Source organism: Macaca fascicularis, chromosome 10, assembly GCF_037993035.2.
Source record: "Macaca fascicularis isolate 582-1 chromosome 10, T2T-MFA8v1.1".
Lineage (NCBI taxonomy): Eukaryota > Metazoa > Chordata > Mammalia > Primates > Cercopithecidae > Macaca > Macaca fascicularis.
Genome location: NC_088384.1, coordinates 107,242,838 through 107,257,470, shown reverse-complemented (window position 1 = coordinate 107,257,470; position 14,633 = coordinate 107,242,838). Strand labels below are relative to the sequence as shown.

The 14,633-nt window shown below is 40.0% G+C and overlaps 1 protein-coding gene across 1 annotated transcript; it reads right to left on the bottom strand.

Annotated features, from left to right (window-relative positions):
- Window positions 1-4,482: 4,482 nt before the first annotated feature.
- LOC102124566 (small ribosomal subunit protein eS12-like) lies at window positions 4,483-14,598 on the bottom strand. The gene is made up of 4 exons (XM_045364478.3): window positions 14,530-14,598; window positions 14,097-14,182; window positions 12,897-12,937; window positions 4,483-4,959 (listed from the first exon to the last, which is right to left on the bottom strand). The coding sequence occupies exons 1-4, from the start codon at window positions 14,596-14,598 to the stop codon at window positions 4,505-4,507; spliced, it is 651 nt and encodes a 216-aa protein (XP_045220413.2). The 3' UTR covers window positions 4,483-4,504.
- Window positions 14,599-14,633: the final 35 nt, after the last annotated feature.

The window sequence follows — 14,633 nt, the reverse complement described above, 5'->3', positions numbered from 1 at the left end:
GATGGGCCCAATCCAATCCTCGCAGGAACTTCATGGGAAGACCCCTTTTTCTGCAAGAGGCCCCCACTACCATCTGCAGTGGAGTCGGAGCGGGAGAGCGGTGTCAGATCCATCTGAGCCAAGTGGACTAAGAGTGAGGAAGGGGAGGTTTCCCCCACACACACACCAAACAAAACAAAACAAAACAAAACAAAACAAAACAAAAAACCAAGATGCTGTTTCCAGAAGAAGGAATGTGAGCTAGGTTGGTCAAAACAACAGATGGTCATTGCAGACATTGCCATCAGGAGGTTCATGGGACTGTGCTGACCTGCTGCCAATATCAGATCATGGGTCCCCTGGTGGTCCCAAATTACCCAGACCACTTAACCCTCAATTCCCAGCTTCCAGAAGGGGGGAGTCCAGGTCAGCAGGTGATTCAAGGATTCCCCAGTTGAAGCATAGAGTATTTGAATTAGCCCCCCAGGTTGGATGCAGTACTCAGATTATTTAAATTGTATTTGCAACTCACGGCTATCTTGCTGACACTGTAATTATTTTGTCAGGATGCTTATTTAGCGCCAGGCTTTGCTTTCCCCCAGCGGCCTCCCTAGGGCTTGGTTCTGAACAGAAGGTTGGATGTAGATTAGCCAGAAGCAGCAGGACTGCAATGGTGCAGCAGCTGAAGCTGCTGTGCGGTGAATGCTAGATGAGGCTTCAGGGTCTCTCTCGGCTGGGTCACCTCCGTCACCTGCTCACCTGCAGCAAATCTTGTTGGAAATGACTTGCTACTGCCCAAGTATAGATAGTCAGCCCCACCACCTCTCAAGCCAACCCAGCACCTGGGCCTGTCTATTCTTCTTCCTAAACCTTTCTCAAACTCTATCTTTTTCTCACCCATTCTTTTCTCTGCTACCTTTCCTGTGTCTCCTCTGAGCATCCATCTCAGCATTCTCTGTTCCTCCACCCTTGACTATCCAGAAGCCATCGTTATCTCTTCAAGGATCAAATCTGACCCTATTATCCACTCCCTTCACCCATTAATATCCTTCGATAGCTCCCTATTGCCCTCAGAAAAAACTCCAGCCTCCCAGCCTCCTTGGCATTGTGTAGAGGAACCTACATGATTCAGCTACTACCTAACTCTTCTACCTTTCTGTTTCTCTCTCACAATGAACTCTTTGGGCTCATTAAAAGTGATGTATGTTCTCTTACCTCCATGGAGCCTTTGCATATGCTATTCCCTCTGCCTGAAATACTGTTCCCTCACTTCCTTTACCTGCTTAACTCTTCCTTTTTTCCCTATTTCTTTTTCAGCTACTGCAGATCAGTACCTGCTCAACTCTTAGTCTTCCTTCAGTTCCCATCAGAGAAACCACTGCCTGCAGGAATGTCAGGTGCCCTGTGGGAAGGGACCTTGACCAACTTGTTCACTGTTTCCTCAGCACAGTGCTTGGCACATCAGAGCCATCCACTAAATGTTTGCTAAATGAAATTACTTATCCAAATATTTATTATTTCTAGTTGACACTTTTAAGCTTTTTGTTGATGCACAAAGCACATTTAGGAAAGTGTGAAAGTCCTAAGTGTACAGCTCACTGAATGATCACAAAGCAAGCTCACATGTGCAACCACAACCCAGGTCAAAACTAGAACATCAAAGGGTCCCAAAAGACCTGGTAGGTCTCCTAGCAATCATTCTGTCCTGCCCATGCTTCCAAAGGTAATCACATTATTGACCTCTAAGACAAAAATTGTTTTCCCTGTTTTAAAACTTTATATTAATAACTTCAAATTTGTATGTTTATATTTTATATTAACATTATATGAATACAATAGGACTCTTTCACGTCTGGTTTTGTTCACTTAACATTGTTTCTGAGATTTATGTATATTGTTGCAGTAGTTGTAAGTTATTCTTTTCTTGGCCATACAATATTTCACTGTGGGAATATACTATGATTTTTAATCCATTATACTATTGCTGACCATTTGGATACATTCTAGTTTGAGGATATTTATGTCTTTGGTATGCAGATATACACAATTCTGTTGAATATGTACTAGAAAAGGAAACAATGGGCCAGAAAATATTTGTATGTTTATCTTTAGCAGATACTTTAGCCAGTTTTCAAAAGTAGTTGTTTAGACTCCCAACTGCAGTGGGTGAGAGTTCCAGCTGTTTTACATCATTAGTAATGTTGGTCCTTTTAATATCAGCCATTCTGGTGGATCTGTAGTAGCATCTCATTGCAAATTTCATTTGCATTTCCCTGACAAGCATTGAGGCTGAGCATTAGTTCACTGAATATCTTCTTTCGTGAAGTTTGTTTAGATTTTTTTCCTATTCCTTTTCTTATTGCTTTGTAAAAATTCATGACATACTGTGAATATGACCCTTTTTTCAGTAATTTGTATTGCAAACACCTCACTCATTCTGATTGTCATTTTCTTAATGTGCCTTTGATGAACAAAAGTTCTTAATTGTAATGTAATCCAATGTACAGTTCTTTCATTTATGGTAAATGCTATTTGTGCTTTACTTAAGAAATCTTTTCTTGCCCCAAAGTCATAAAGATATTCTCCTATCTTCCAGTGGCTTCATTGTTTTACCTTTCATATTTAGATTTAAAATCCACCTGGGGCTGGACACGGTGGCTCGTGCCTGTAATCCCAGCACTTCGGGAGGCCAAAGCGGGCAGATCACAAGGTCCAGATCAAGATCTCCTGGCCTACATGGTAAAAGCCCATCTCTACTAAAAATACACAAATTAACTGGGCATGGTGGCAGGCGCCTGTAGTCCCAGCTACTCGGGAGGCTGAGGCAGGAGAATCGCTAGAACCCGGGAGGCGGAGGTTGCAGTGAGCTGAGGTCACACCACTGCACTATAGCCTGGTGACAGAGTAAGACTCCGTCAAAAAAAAAAAAAAAGAAAAGAAAAAAGAAAAAGAAAAAAAGAAAAAAAATTCTACCTGGAACTGATTATTCTCATATAGGGTCAAGTTTCACTACTTTCCTTATGGATAGCTGATTTACCCAGCTATATCTGTTGAAAAGACCACTCTTTCCCCCTCTACTCCGAAAGGCCACCTTTGTCATAAATCATGTTACTTTAGATTTGTAGGTCTGTTTCTAGAAACTTCTATTCTTTTTGGCTGGTCTCCTTGTGTATCCTTGCACAAATATTATACTCTGTTCGTTATTGTTATTTGTTAGTAAGTCTTTCCTCCAACTTTGTTCTTTCTGTGGTTGTCTTGATTGTCCCTGGACTTTTCTGTATAGACATTTTTGTATAAATTTAAGAATCAACTTATCAATTTCCACACACAAAAAAGAAAGCTGTTGAGATTGTGAGGATTGCACTGTACCTGTAGATTTGGTGAGAACTGATAGCTTTACAATATCGAACCTTCCAATTCATGAATATAGTATCTCTCTCCACTTAGTTATGTCTTTTAACATTTCTCTCCCTAACATTTTAGAGGTTTCTGCAGAGACTCTGACATATCTTTCAGTGGATTCATGCCTAGGTATTTGATTTTTGATACTGTTGTAAATAGCATTGCTTTTAAAACCTCATTCTATAATTTTTCCCCTTTGTTATATAGAAATGAGGTCAATTTTTGTATGTTAAACTTGTATCTAGGGACTTTGATAAAATTAATTTATTATTCCAATAATTTATTGGCAGATTCTTCCAGATGTTCTGATTACGCAAATATGTCATCTGTTGATCATTGTATTTCTTCCTTTCTAACCTTTATACATTTTTGGTCTGTTTTATTGCACTGACTAGGACCTTCAGTACAATATTGTGTACCAGTCATGATAGCAGGCATCCATTCTTTCAACATTTTGCCAAGGTTTTTATAGATACACCCTATCAGACTAAGAAAGTTCCCCTCTATTCCTGGTTTGCTAAGACAGTTCCCCTTCTACTCTTAGTTTGCTAAGAATTTTTATACTAATGAATGTTGGAATTTAACAAAAGCTTTTTCTGTTTATATTGAGATAATCAAATAATTGTGTGCCTTTATTATATTAATATGGGAAATTACATTGATGAATTTTAAATGTTAAACTATCTTTGCATTTCTAAAATATTTCCAACTGGTCATGACATATTACTTTTTTTACTTAATTTCTTGCACAAATTAACATATTACTCTTAATATATACCAGATTTTAAAATGTGTTAATATGTTTAGAGTATTTGCACCTATACTTAAAAGAGAGATTGGTCTAAAATTTTCCTTTCTTATAGTGTTCCCATCAGATTTTGTTATCAGGGTTATAATAGCTTCCTAAAATGAGTTAGAAAGGAGTCTTTATTATCCTCTGGAAGGATTTGTCTATTTGTATTATTTCTTCCATAGATGTTTAAAAATTTTTTGCCAGAGAAGCCATCTAGACTTTCTTGAAGTTTCCTTTGTTAAATGGTTTAAATTAGATTCAATTTGTGTGTGTGTGTGTGTGTGTGTGTGTGTGTGTGTGTGTGTGTGTGTGTGCCAAAGATTTATTTCTTCACTTCTTGCATTTGAAGTACTCTTCGATAACATCCTTGGCCTGAGACTCTTTGCCATAGTCCTTAACTACTACACAACTGCAACCAACCACTTTATGGGGTTTCCCGTCTCTGTCAATTTTACAGAGGCCTACCCATTCTCCTAGTTTCTTGTTGTGGTCAACCTTAATTAGGTTGACTTGGTGTTCAGCACAAAGGGCCTCCACCAACTTGACATACATAGGCTCATCACAGTTGGATGCAAGCACACAAAGATGGGCTTGGCGCTTGTCTAAGGCTTTGGCAGCTCCGCGAATTCCACGTACTAGGCCATCGTGGATGAGGGCGGTCTTCAGCACCTCTTGTAAAGCAGTATTAACGTCCATTACACCTCCAGCGGCAATCCCTCCTCGGCCATGGCGGTGGGTTACGGGTGAAGCTGAATCTTGAACGCACCCAAGCCTCCGCCTCCGCGCTAATCAGCGGCGGCAGGGAAAGAGCAGATTCAATTTTCTTAGTAAAGGACTCTATATCTTTACTTTTTTCTTGTATCAGATTTATGATGTGTTTTTTTAAAGGAATTTGTTCATGTTATCTAAACTTACTGTCCTAAAGTTGTTCATAATATCCTCTTGTTATATTTTTTCATGTTCATTTGACCTATAGTGATACCCTTTTTAAATTCCTGATCCGGATCATTTTAGGCCTTTTCAGTTTTTCCTCATCGGTTGCTAAGGATCAAAAATTAATAAAAATGTTATTAGTCTTTTCAACAAGCTTTGGGCTTTGTGGCCTTTCCTTAGTATGTTTGTTTTTAATTTCATTATTTGCTACTCCTATGATCATTATCTCCTTATTTTTATTTTCTTTGTGTGTAAGTTGCTGCACTTTCTCAAATTTATGAAAACAGATGCTTAGATCTGATTTCTACTTTTCATTATTTTATTAATATATGTATTTAAAGCTATACATTTCCTTCTAAGTACAGCTTTAGATATCTCCAATAAGACTTTTCTCCTTTTTTTTTTTTTTTTGAGATGGAGTTTCGCTCTTGTTTCCCAGGCTGGAGTGCAATGGCGTCACCTTGGCTTGCCGCAACCTCTGCCTCCCCGGTTCAAGCGATTCTCCTGCCTCAGCCTCGGGAGTAGCTGGGATTACAGGCATGCACCACCATGCCCGGCTAATTTTGTATTTTTTTTTTCTTTTTTAGTGTTTAGGGGATCAGGGATTCTCCATATTGATCAGGCTGGTCTTGAACTCCCGACCTCAGGTGATCTGCCCATCTTAGCCTCCCAGAGTGCTGGGATTACAGGTGTGAGCCACTGTGCCCAGTCTGTTTCCCATTTTTTATGAAGGTATAATCTACATAAAATGATAATCATACTTTTTAGTGTTCAGCTCCAAGTTTTGACAGATGTATATAATTGTGTAACTACCACCATGATGAAGATAGAGAAGAGCTCTATCACTTCCCAAAAATAACCTTATGCCCCTGTATCCAGGGCAATAATTTTCTCTTTAGCTGCATCTAAGCGGCTATCAAACCCATCCACTGAGTTCTCATTTTTGTACACTTGTTTCTGTTATAGAAATTTAATTAATCATATAATCACCATTATATGTGATCATGTATGTTGTTTCATTTGTTTTTCTATTTTTTAGTAGTTTAAAGCAGAAGGGTAAATCCAGTCCCTGCACTTCATCTTGACCAGAGTAAAAATTCTGACAAGTTTTTATATGTAATCTTTTCATTATCATTTGGTTGAAAATATATTCTAATTTCCATTGTAATTTCTTCTTTGACTCATCAGTTATTTAAAAGTGTATGGTTTATTTTCCAAACATATGGGAAATTTTCTACTTATCTTTGGATTAATTTCTAGCTTAAATATACTATAGCCAGAGAACATATTCTGTGTGATTTCAGTTCTTTGAAATTTGTTGAGACTTGCCTTATGGCCCAACATATGGTCTGCTTTGTTAAATGTTCCATCAGCTCCTCAAAATAATGTGTATTCTGTAGTTGTTGGGTGCAATGTTGTATGTATATCAATTAGGCCAACTTATTAATCATGTTGATCAAGTATTGTAAATCCTTACCTTTTTATTTCATCAGATCATATTAAAATCCCTTAATGTGATCGTGGGCTTATCTATTTTCTTTTCAGTTTTGTTGACTTTGAAATTACATTATTTGATACAAATGAATTTTAAATTGCCAAATCTTCCTTACGAATTATACTTTTTATCATTATGAAGTATCTCTTTTGCTGGGCACAGTGGCTCATGCCTGTAATCCCAGCCATTTGGGAGGCTGAGGTGGGCAGATCATCTGAGGTCGTGAGTTCGAGACCAGCCTGGCCAACATGGAGAATACAAAAAATTCTAGAATTTTTTCTAGAATTCTAGAATACTAAAAATACAAAAAATTAGCTGGGTGTGGTGGCACATACCTGTAATCCAGCTACTTGGGAGGCTGAGGCAGGACAATTACTTGAACCTGGGAGGCGGAGGTTTCTGTGAGCCGAGATCGCGCCATTGCATTCCAGCCTGGGCAATAAGAGCAAAACTCCGTCTCAAAAAAAATTAAAAAAGAAATATCACTCTTTATCTCTAGTAATATTTTTGCCTGAAAGTATACTTTGTCTGATATTCACAAAGCTATTTTAGCTTTCTTTTAATCTATCCTTTTCTATCCATTTATTTTCAATCTATCCTTCTGTTTATGATAGTCCTTGTAAGCAGCATATTGTTGGATTTGTTTTTCTATCCAGTCTAATAATCTTCATCTCTTAATTAAAATATGTAATTCATCTGATTTTAAATATATTATCATCTTGTTACCTTTCTTTTGTATCATCCAGTATAGGCCTTTTTCCCATCCTCATTATTTTCTTTTTGAAAATAATCAATATGTATTATTACATAACACTCTCAATTATCTTATTATTTATACATTCTGTTACTGTCTTATGGATTTACCTAGAGATTGCAACATATATCCGTGATGTATCACAAAAAATAAACCTAGCCTGGGCAACATGTGAGATCCCATCTCTACAAAAAAATTTTAAAATTTGCTGGATGTGTTGGAATGCATCTGTGGTCCCAGCTACTTAGGAGGCTGAGTTGGAAGAATCACTTCTTGAGCCCAAGAAGTCGAGGCTGCAGTGAGCCATATTTGTGCCACTGCACTCCAGCCTGGGCAACAGAGCAATACCCTATCTCAAAAAATAGTATATACATACACACACACATATACACACATACACACATATATACACACATTTATTTCATTCTGAATCCCTAAGTTGCATCTACACACACACATATTTATATATATACAAACACACACACATACACATGCATATATATGTGCATGTGTGTGTGCTTTACCATTTGCCAGAAAACAAAAGGTCCTTGGAACACTTTAACTCCATTTACTACCTCCTAATTTAAATGTTTTTATTGTCATGTGTTTCAATTCTATGTACAGTTGACTCTTGAACAACGTGCGTTTGAACTGCATAGGTCTACTTACACATAGATTTTCTTTCACTTCTGCCACTGCTGAGAGAGCAAGACCAACCCCTCCTCTTCCTCTTGCTCCTCAGCCTACTCAGTGTGAAGACGGCAAGGATGAAGACCTTTATGATGATCCACACACCACTTAACAAATAGTAAATATATTTTCTCTTCCTTATGATTTTCTTAATAACATTTTCTTTTCCCTAGCTTACTTGATTATAAGAATATGGCATATAATCCATGTAACTTGTAAAATATGTGTTAACCAACTATTTATGTTTTCAGTAAGGCTTCTGATCAGCAATAGGCTATTAGTAGTTAAGTTTTTGAGGAATCAAAAGTTATACATGGATTTTTGGCCAGGTGCGGTAGCTCATACCTGTAATCCCAGCACTTTTGGAGGCTGAGGCGGGTGGATTGCTTGAGCCCATGAGTTTGAGACCAGCCTGGGCAACATGGTAAAAATCTATCTCTTAAATTAAAAAAATTTTGGTTAAAAATTAATCAATAAAAAGTTATACATGGATTTTTAACTGTGCAGCAGGTCACCACCACTAACCCCAGTGTTGTTTAAGAGTCAACTTATATTATCTTAATGTAATAATTATAAACATACTACAATAATAAATGTATTATCATTATAAACCTATCATATAAAAAGATAAACATATTAATTTATGCAATCAGTGTTCATTTAGATCTATCCATTTATTTACCCTCTGCATTGTTCTTTATTTCATCCTGAATTCCTAAATTGCCATTGAGGATCACTTTTCTACCTGGAAAATACTATTTATTATTTTCTTTAGTGTTAATCTTCTGGTGAAAAATTATCTTGGCTTTTGTCAAAGAATGTCTCCATTTCTCCTTCATTTTTAAAAGTAGTATTCTGGATAGAGAATCTAAGTTGACAGTTTTTTTTCCTGCACTTTGAAGCTATCATTTTATTGCCTTTTGGCTTCCATTATTTTTAGCTGTTATCTTTGTCTCTTTGAAAGTAACATATCTAATTTCTGGATGCTTTATAAGTTTTTCTCTTTGTCTTTACCTTTAAGCAGTTTGACTATGATGTGACTAGGGATGATTTTCTTTGCATTTGCTGCATAGGGTTCTTAAAGATCCTTTAATATATGGATGAATGTCTTTTATCATTTTTGAATAATTCTCAGCGAATGTCTTTAATTGTATTTCTTCCATATTCGCTCTGTCCTCTCCTCTGTGATTCCAATTCCATGTTTTAGACTGTTGCACCTTATATTGTGTGTCTCATGTTCTTTCATTTTCCACCTTTTGTCTCTCTTTGCTTCATTTACATATGTTCTTCTGATTTATTTTTCAGATTACTAATTTTTCAGCTGCATCTAATCTACTATCAAAAACACATCCACTGAGCTCTCATTTTCAAGCATTTCTCAGTTGTAGGAATTTTATTTGATTCTCTTCTACAGTTTGTTATTCTCTACCAAAATTCTCATCTTGTCACCTAGTGCTTTGAACATTTTAATAATTATTATTTTAAAGTCCCTGTCAGACAATGCCAATATCTGAATTCCCTATAGTCCTATTTCTGTTGACTGTATTTTTCTTGGTTTTTGTTCTAATCTTGCCTTTTTGTCTTTCCAGGATTTTTGTAATTGTATGCTAGACCTTGTATATTTAAAGTGTAGAATATTTTAACCCCCTACATTGTATTTGTCTTAGCCTGGATTCCCCCAGAAAGGAGAACCTGAGACCTTGATTTGTGTGCAGGTAGTTAATTTTGTTAGTAATCCAAGCGCACAGGAGTGGGATTCTGAGAAGAATATGACAGGGAAAGAGAGAAAGCCAATTCATGGGTACACACTTGAATTGGTCATTACTGGGGGTAACTGAGGATTGATCCAAACTAAGACCTCCTAAACAAACACAACAAAAATCTAATTGCATCTCAAAATGTCCTGCCTAAAGAATGAAGAAGCACTTATTCCCCAACTCGCATTCCCCATTGATCAAGGGTTGCTTATGGGTGGTTAATTCTGTTTCACTTCCAGGATACATGTACATGATCGAAAGGTAGATTCCCATGGCCAGAGGCATCAGAGTAGCCCTGACATGGGAAGTTAGAGACAGCAAAGGCTGAGGCAGGTGATGCAGAGTTATACCTGCACAAAGTTAGTTGTGGCAACAGTGGCTGGAATAAAATACAGAGCAGTGAGATATGAGGAGGGATGGAAAAAACTTCCAGTCTCTTTCCAAAGAGGATGTATTTTGCTTCTAACAGGCAACTGGGTTAGGAAAAGATGAACCTGATTCAATCATGGATTTTAATGGCTCAGAGCCGAGCTTCAGTCCTTCTGAAGGATGGTCTGTTCCTAGTTCTGCCTTACTTCTAAGCGGCAGCTCTCCGGGGTCCTAAATCAATCCTAGGGTGTTGACCAGGGCCCTCCTTCTGTGGCTGGCTCTGAATGCCCGTATTTGTTGCCCCAGCTCCATAAATCTGCCTTCAAATCAATGAATGCCTTAGGGGGAAAAGTGGTTTGAAATATCAGACTGAGCGTTAAGGGTTTATTTTCCTTCTGGGGTCTTGGCCCCTTGAATCCTGGTTGCCTTTGGTAGTTTTCCAAAGCCTTAAATCAGATCTTCTTTTTTATGCCCAGACTTTCTAGTTGTTCTCAGAAGGAGGATTTGTCTAAAACAAGTTAGCTGCCATTGCTGAAAGCAAAACCTTCCCATTTGTTTATGAAAAGTTTTTGGAGGTAGACGTGTACCTTCAAGTGTTAAAAACAGCCTTAAAAAACAATCGCCTCAAAGTCAGGGTTGAGCTTTGCATCCATGCTCTCCTCCTCTTTCTAGGACCCCTGCCCCCAGCCCCACCATAGCTGTCACAGTGTCTGTCACTTGGCACACACTTAATATGTGTTCAGTGAATGCATACCCTTCAGAGTTCCTTGCTGTGTCCGTGGAGGATGCTGTGGGGGTTGGGAAGACCATCCTCTTCCTTCAAAGTCCCCATGGAGCTGACAAGAAGCTAAGGTGGGGATGAGAGGTCCCACAGACCTTAACACTCATAAGACCCCCCCAGGAGAAGACTGATATGAGCTCATTTCTGGACCCCATCCTGGAGTTTTAATTTAAATCTAAGGCCAACATCTACTGGGAAAATATACCCTAAGCAACAATGGCTCCAGCACTAATAATTGCCCAAGACCTGGAATTCTTAATTCAAGGAGGACCCAATTTGGGGACCCCCTATAGAGGATCTCCAGGCCAGAACGAGTGGGATCTGAAGATACAGTATGTGCTGGAATGGTGTTTCCCAAAGCTTGGGAACCCAGGTGACTTTGCATGGTAGAGGGGCCACCACTTGAAACAGCATTGAATCCCAGAGTAAGTAACTCTTTTTCTATCCTCCTTCAGTCCATTCAACTAAATCAAGGAGAAAGGCTCAGGATGGTGCTAGGAGGTCCTTAACCCTTCTCCAACACATGTCCATCATCCTTCTTAACAAAAGACGGGCAGGTCTCAGGTTAAGAGCCTTCTTAGGCAAAAGTATTAGCTAGTAGACAATAACATGATTTTCACTGTATTTCTGTTTACTTGTAAAGTCTATTTATAGAGCATGATATTGGCTTTCCATTTACCTTAGTGACATAAGCTTAAGTAAACTTTTGAGAGTTTATGTCAACAAAAATATTAAGTTAATAGTCGCTTTAATTGTACACAACTGGAGCAAAAACCATGAAGGTTGTGTGCAAAGAAGTGAAATTTGAGGAACAGTGCCCTGAAGCAGTTCTTCTTCACTGGGAACAGACAGATGATGATGAGAACAAAAGATGTGACCCCAGGGAACCTAGGAAGCCAGAAACCCACACCAAGGGGCCTGGCCATTTAGTTCCTACCACCCAATCAGGAAGGAATGAGGGTCAGTCAGGAGCAGACGGGCACCAGCCTGCCCGACCTCCGCCAGAGATAAGTTCCTTGGGGTCAGGACCAGCCATTTCCTAATGATGCTTGTTTCCAGTATAAACACTCCTTTAAGGAATCCAACATTTTTTCTAGCACCTCTTGAGACTGAAAGAGACGGATGTGAGAGTCTGAAGGAGAAGGTGAGAAGCAGGTGGGGGCAGTGAGAACTTTCACATGGTACTCAAGAGAAATGGAAAGAAGTTTGTAAAAGGAGCCACGTGCGTTTAAGCATTCACAAGACGTTTTCTATGGGCTCTGTTTTCTTTTTCCTCTGTGTGTGTGTGTGTTGTGAGACAGTCTCACTCTGCTGCCAGGCAGTGAGTGCAGTGGTGCAATCTTGGCTCTACTGCAACCTCCACCTCCCCAGTTCAAGAGATTCTCCTGCCTCAGCCTCCCATGTAGCTGGGACTACAGGCATCCACCACCATACCTAGCTAATTTTTGTATTTTTAGTAGAGACGGGGTCTTGCTATATTGTCCAGGCTGGTCTTGAACTCCTAACCTCAAGTGATCTGCCCACCTCAACCTCCCAAAGTGCTGGGATTACAGGCGTGATTACACCACGCCTGGCTTGTATGCGCTCTTGAACCTTCCTAGAGGGATACCTAATACTCACCAACAGTGAGGCAAACAGTCCCACTTCCAAAACCTTCCTAGGTTGCCTGACATGAAGGCCACTGATTGGTTCTTTACAAATTTGCTGCACAAACGTAAGGCCTGCATAGACCACCGCCATGGGAAGGCAGCCCAGAGGTGACGGAAGGCCAATGGTCCTGCCTGTCACATTTGCCTGAGATGAATGGCTTTCATTTCCCTAAGCCACTAAGACATAATCACCCACCGCAACTCTGCCCAAGTTTAATTTCACATCATGCAGCTTTCACAGATAAGTGATTGGGGGCAGTGTTTATCGAGGAAATCTTTTTGTAGCCACCAAACCTGTGGAACCATTTTCTCCTTTAATTTCCGTCCCGTACTTCCTGCAGAAACAAATAAGATTGAGTGAGGGAGCCGCTCTAAGAAGACAGGAAATACGTATGTATCCAAACCAAGAAACATCCCATCCGTTATGTAAGTGGGAGGGGCTGAGAAGAACGAGGAAAAAGTTGTAAAATGGCAGCCCGAGGGCCCACACTGGCCGGCAAAGGTGTTTTGTTTGGACTACGCAGTGTTTTGTTGTTTTGTTTTATAACATTAAAAATATGTAAAAATTCAGAGATTTAACATAAAAATCCAGCTGTCAAGCTTCTCCTGGAAAAATCAGATCTGAACATACTGGGCTAACAATATGGCACCAACCAGATGGAACCAAATGACCGGGGCACAGGCTCCCCAGTTTGCCTCAATCCCTACCCCCACTTCGCTCCTGTGTGTTTCCAATGGAGTAACCAACTCATCCTGGTTGGCCTCAGATGGTTCTGGCCTTAACACTGAAAGTCTCATGTCCTGGGAGCCTTCTCAGTCCCAGATGAAATGAGATGGTCAGTTATCTTGGGTAGCACCTGGCCCCAATAAACATAGTGGACGATATTCATACTATTTGCATCTTCTGCTAAGCACAGCTCTACGCGTTGTAAGTGAGTTAGCTTGCTTAATCCTTGCAGCAACTCTATGAGGCAGGTACTATATCATCCCAGTTTTACAGGTGAGAAACTGAGGCACAGTCCGCTGAAGTATATGCAGCCTAGAGGACTCAGCTATGAGTTGGGACTTCAGTCTCTTTCCCTTGGTGGGGTCTCTCTAATCCAGGGAGTCAGGGCATCTTATTTTAGGTCCATGCAAGAGGAGGAAATTGACTGATCTGCTTCTAATCCACGTATCACGATGGCCCTCTTGGTGGCAGAGGTGGTTCCTACTCACCCAACATGTAGTCCCTCCTCTTCCTGCTTAAGATTACAGGGCCTCGATTTTGTGCAGGGCCCATCATGTACAGGGAAGGTGAGCGCCTCCCCTACCCAACCCAAAAGAATGACAGTAGATGGTCCACAGCATGGTAATTTTACCCCCCTTAGCTTGGTTTGATTGGTTTAGGATTTATGGCCTAGTTCTGCATAATGAGACATTAAGAGGAGATGTGGTGAGGTTTTTGTTCCTTGGAAGGTTTTCACTTCCTGATAAAAGTAGCCATAGGGATGAGACCTTCTCCTATATTCTGCCTTGAATGAGGTTGTGTAAGGATGGGATGCTCGGAGCTGTGGCAGCCGTTTTGTGACCAAGGCACAAACCTAAGGATGAAAAGTCAACAGATTCAGCAGGGTGGGCCTGAGGGGCAGAAAGAGCCTTGGTCCTTGGTGACACAGTGAAGCCACCAAGCCAACCCTGGAGTAACCCACCTCCAAACTCCTTTACTGATTGCTTAGGTCACTGTTAGTTCATTACATTGTAACTTGCAGCTAAACGTATCCTAACTGATATACCATGGGACCCTCAAGAACACCTTTGCTTTTCCCATAAAGTCTAGAGCAGCCCGTGCCCTAGTTTCCTTCTGTCTGAGCCCTCCCCCGACCCTGTAGGGACTTCCAAGGTTTAGGAGGCACCCCCAAGCATGAGGCACCCCGAGGGCCAGTCTCACCATGTCGGCCACATGGAAGTGAACAAAACAGAGAAATATCGATTGGCTGAGGAGCCAAAAGCTCACCATGTCGAAGAAAGATGGGTCAAGAGAAGTGGCGTGTT

Coding starts and splice junctions, on each gene's coding strand:
- LOC102124566 (XM_045364478.3), bottom strand. CDS start 14,598: ATGGTGAGCTTTTGGCTCCTCAGCCAATCGATATTTCTCTGTTTTGTT. Junction 14,183..14,529: donor ACTTCCATGTGGCCGACATG/GTGAGACTGGCC, acceptor TTTCATCCTTAG/GTTTGTGCCTTGGTCACAAA. Junction 12,938..14,096: donor AAGGCAGAATATAGGAGAAG/GTCTCATCCCTA, acceptor TTGTTTCTGCAG/GAAGTACGGGACGGAAATTA.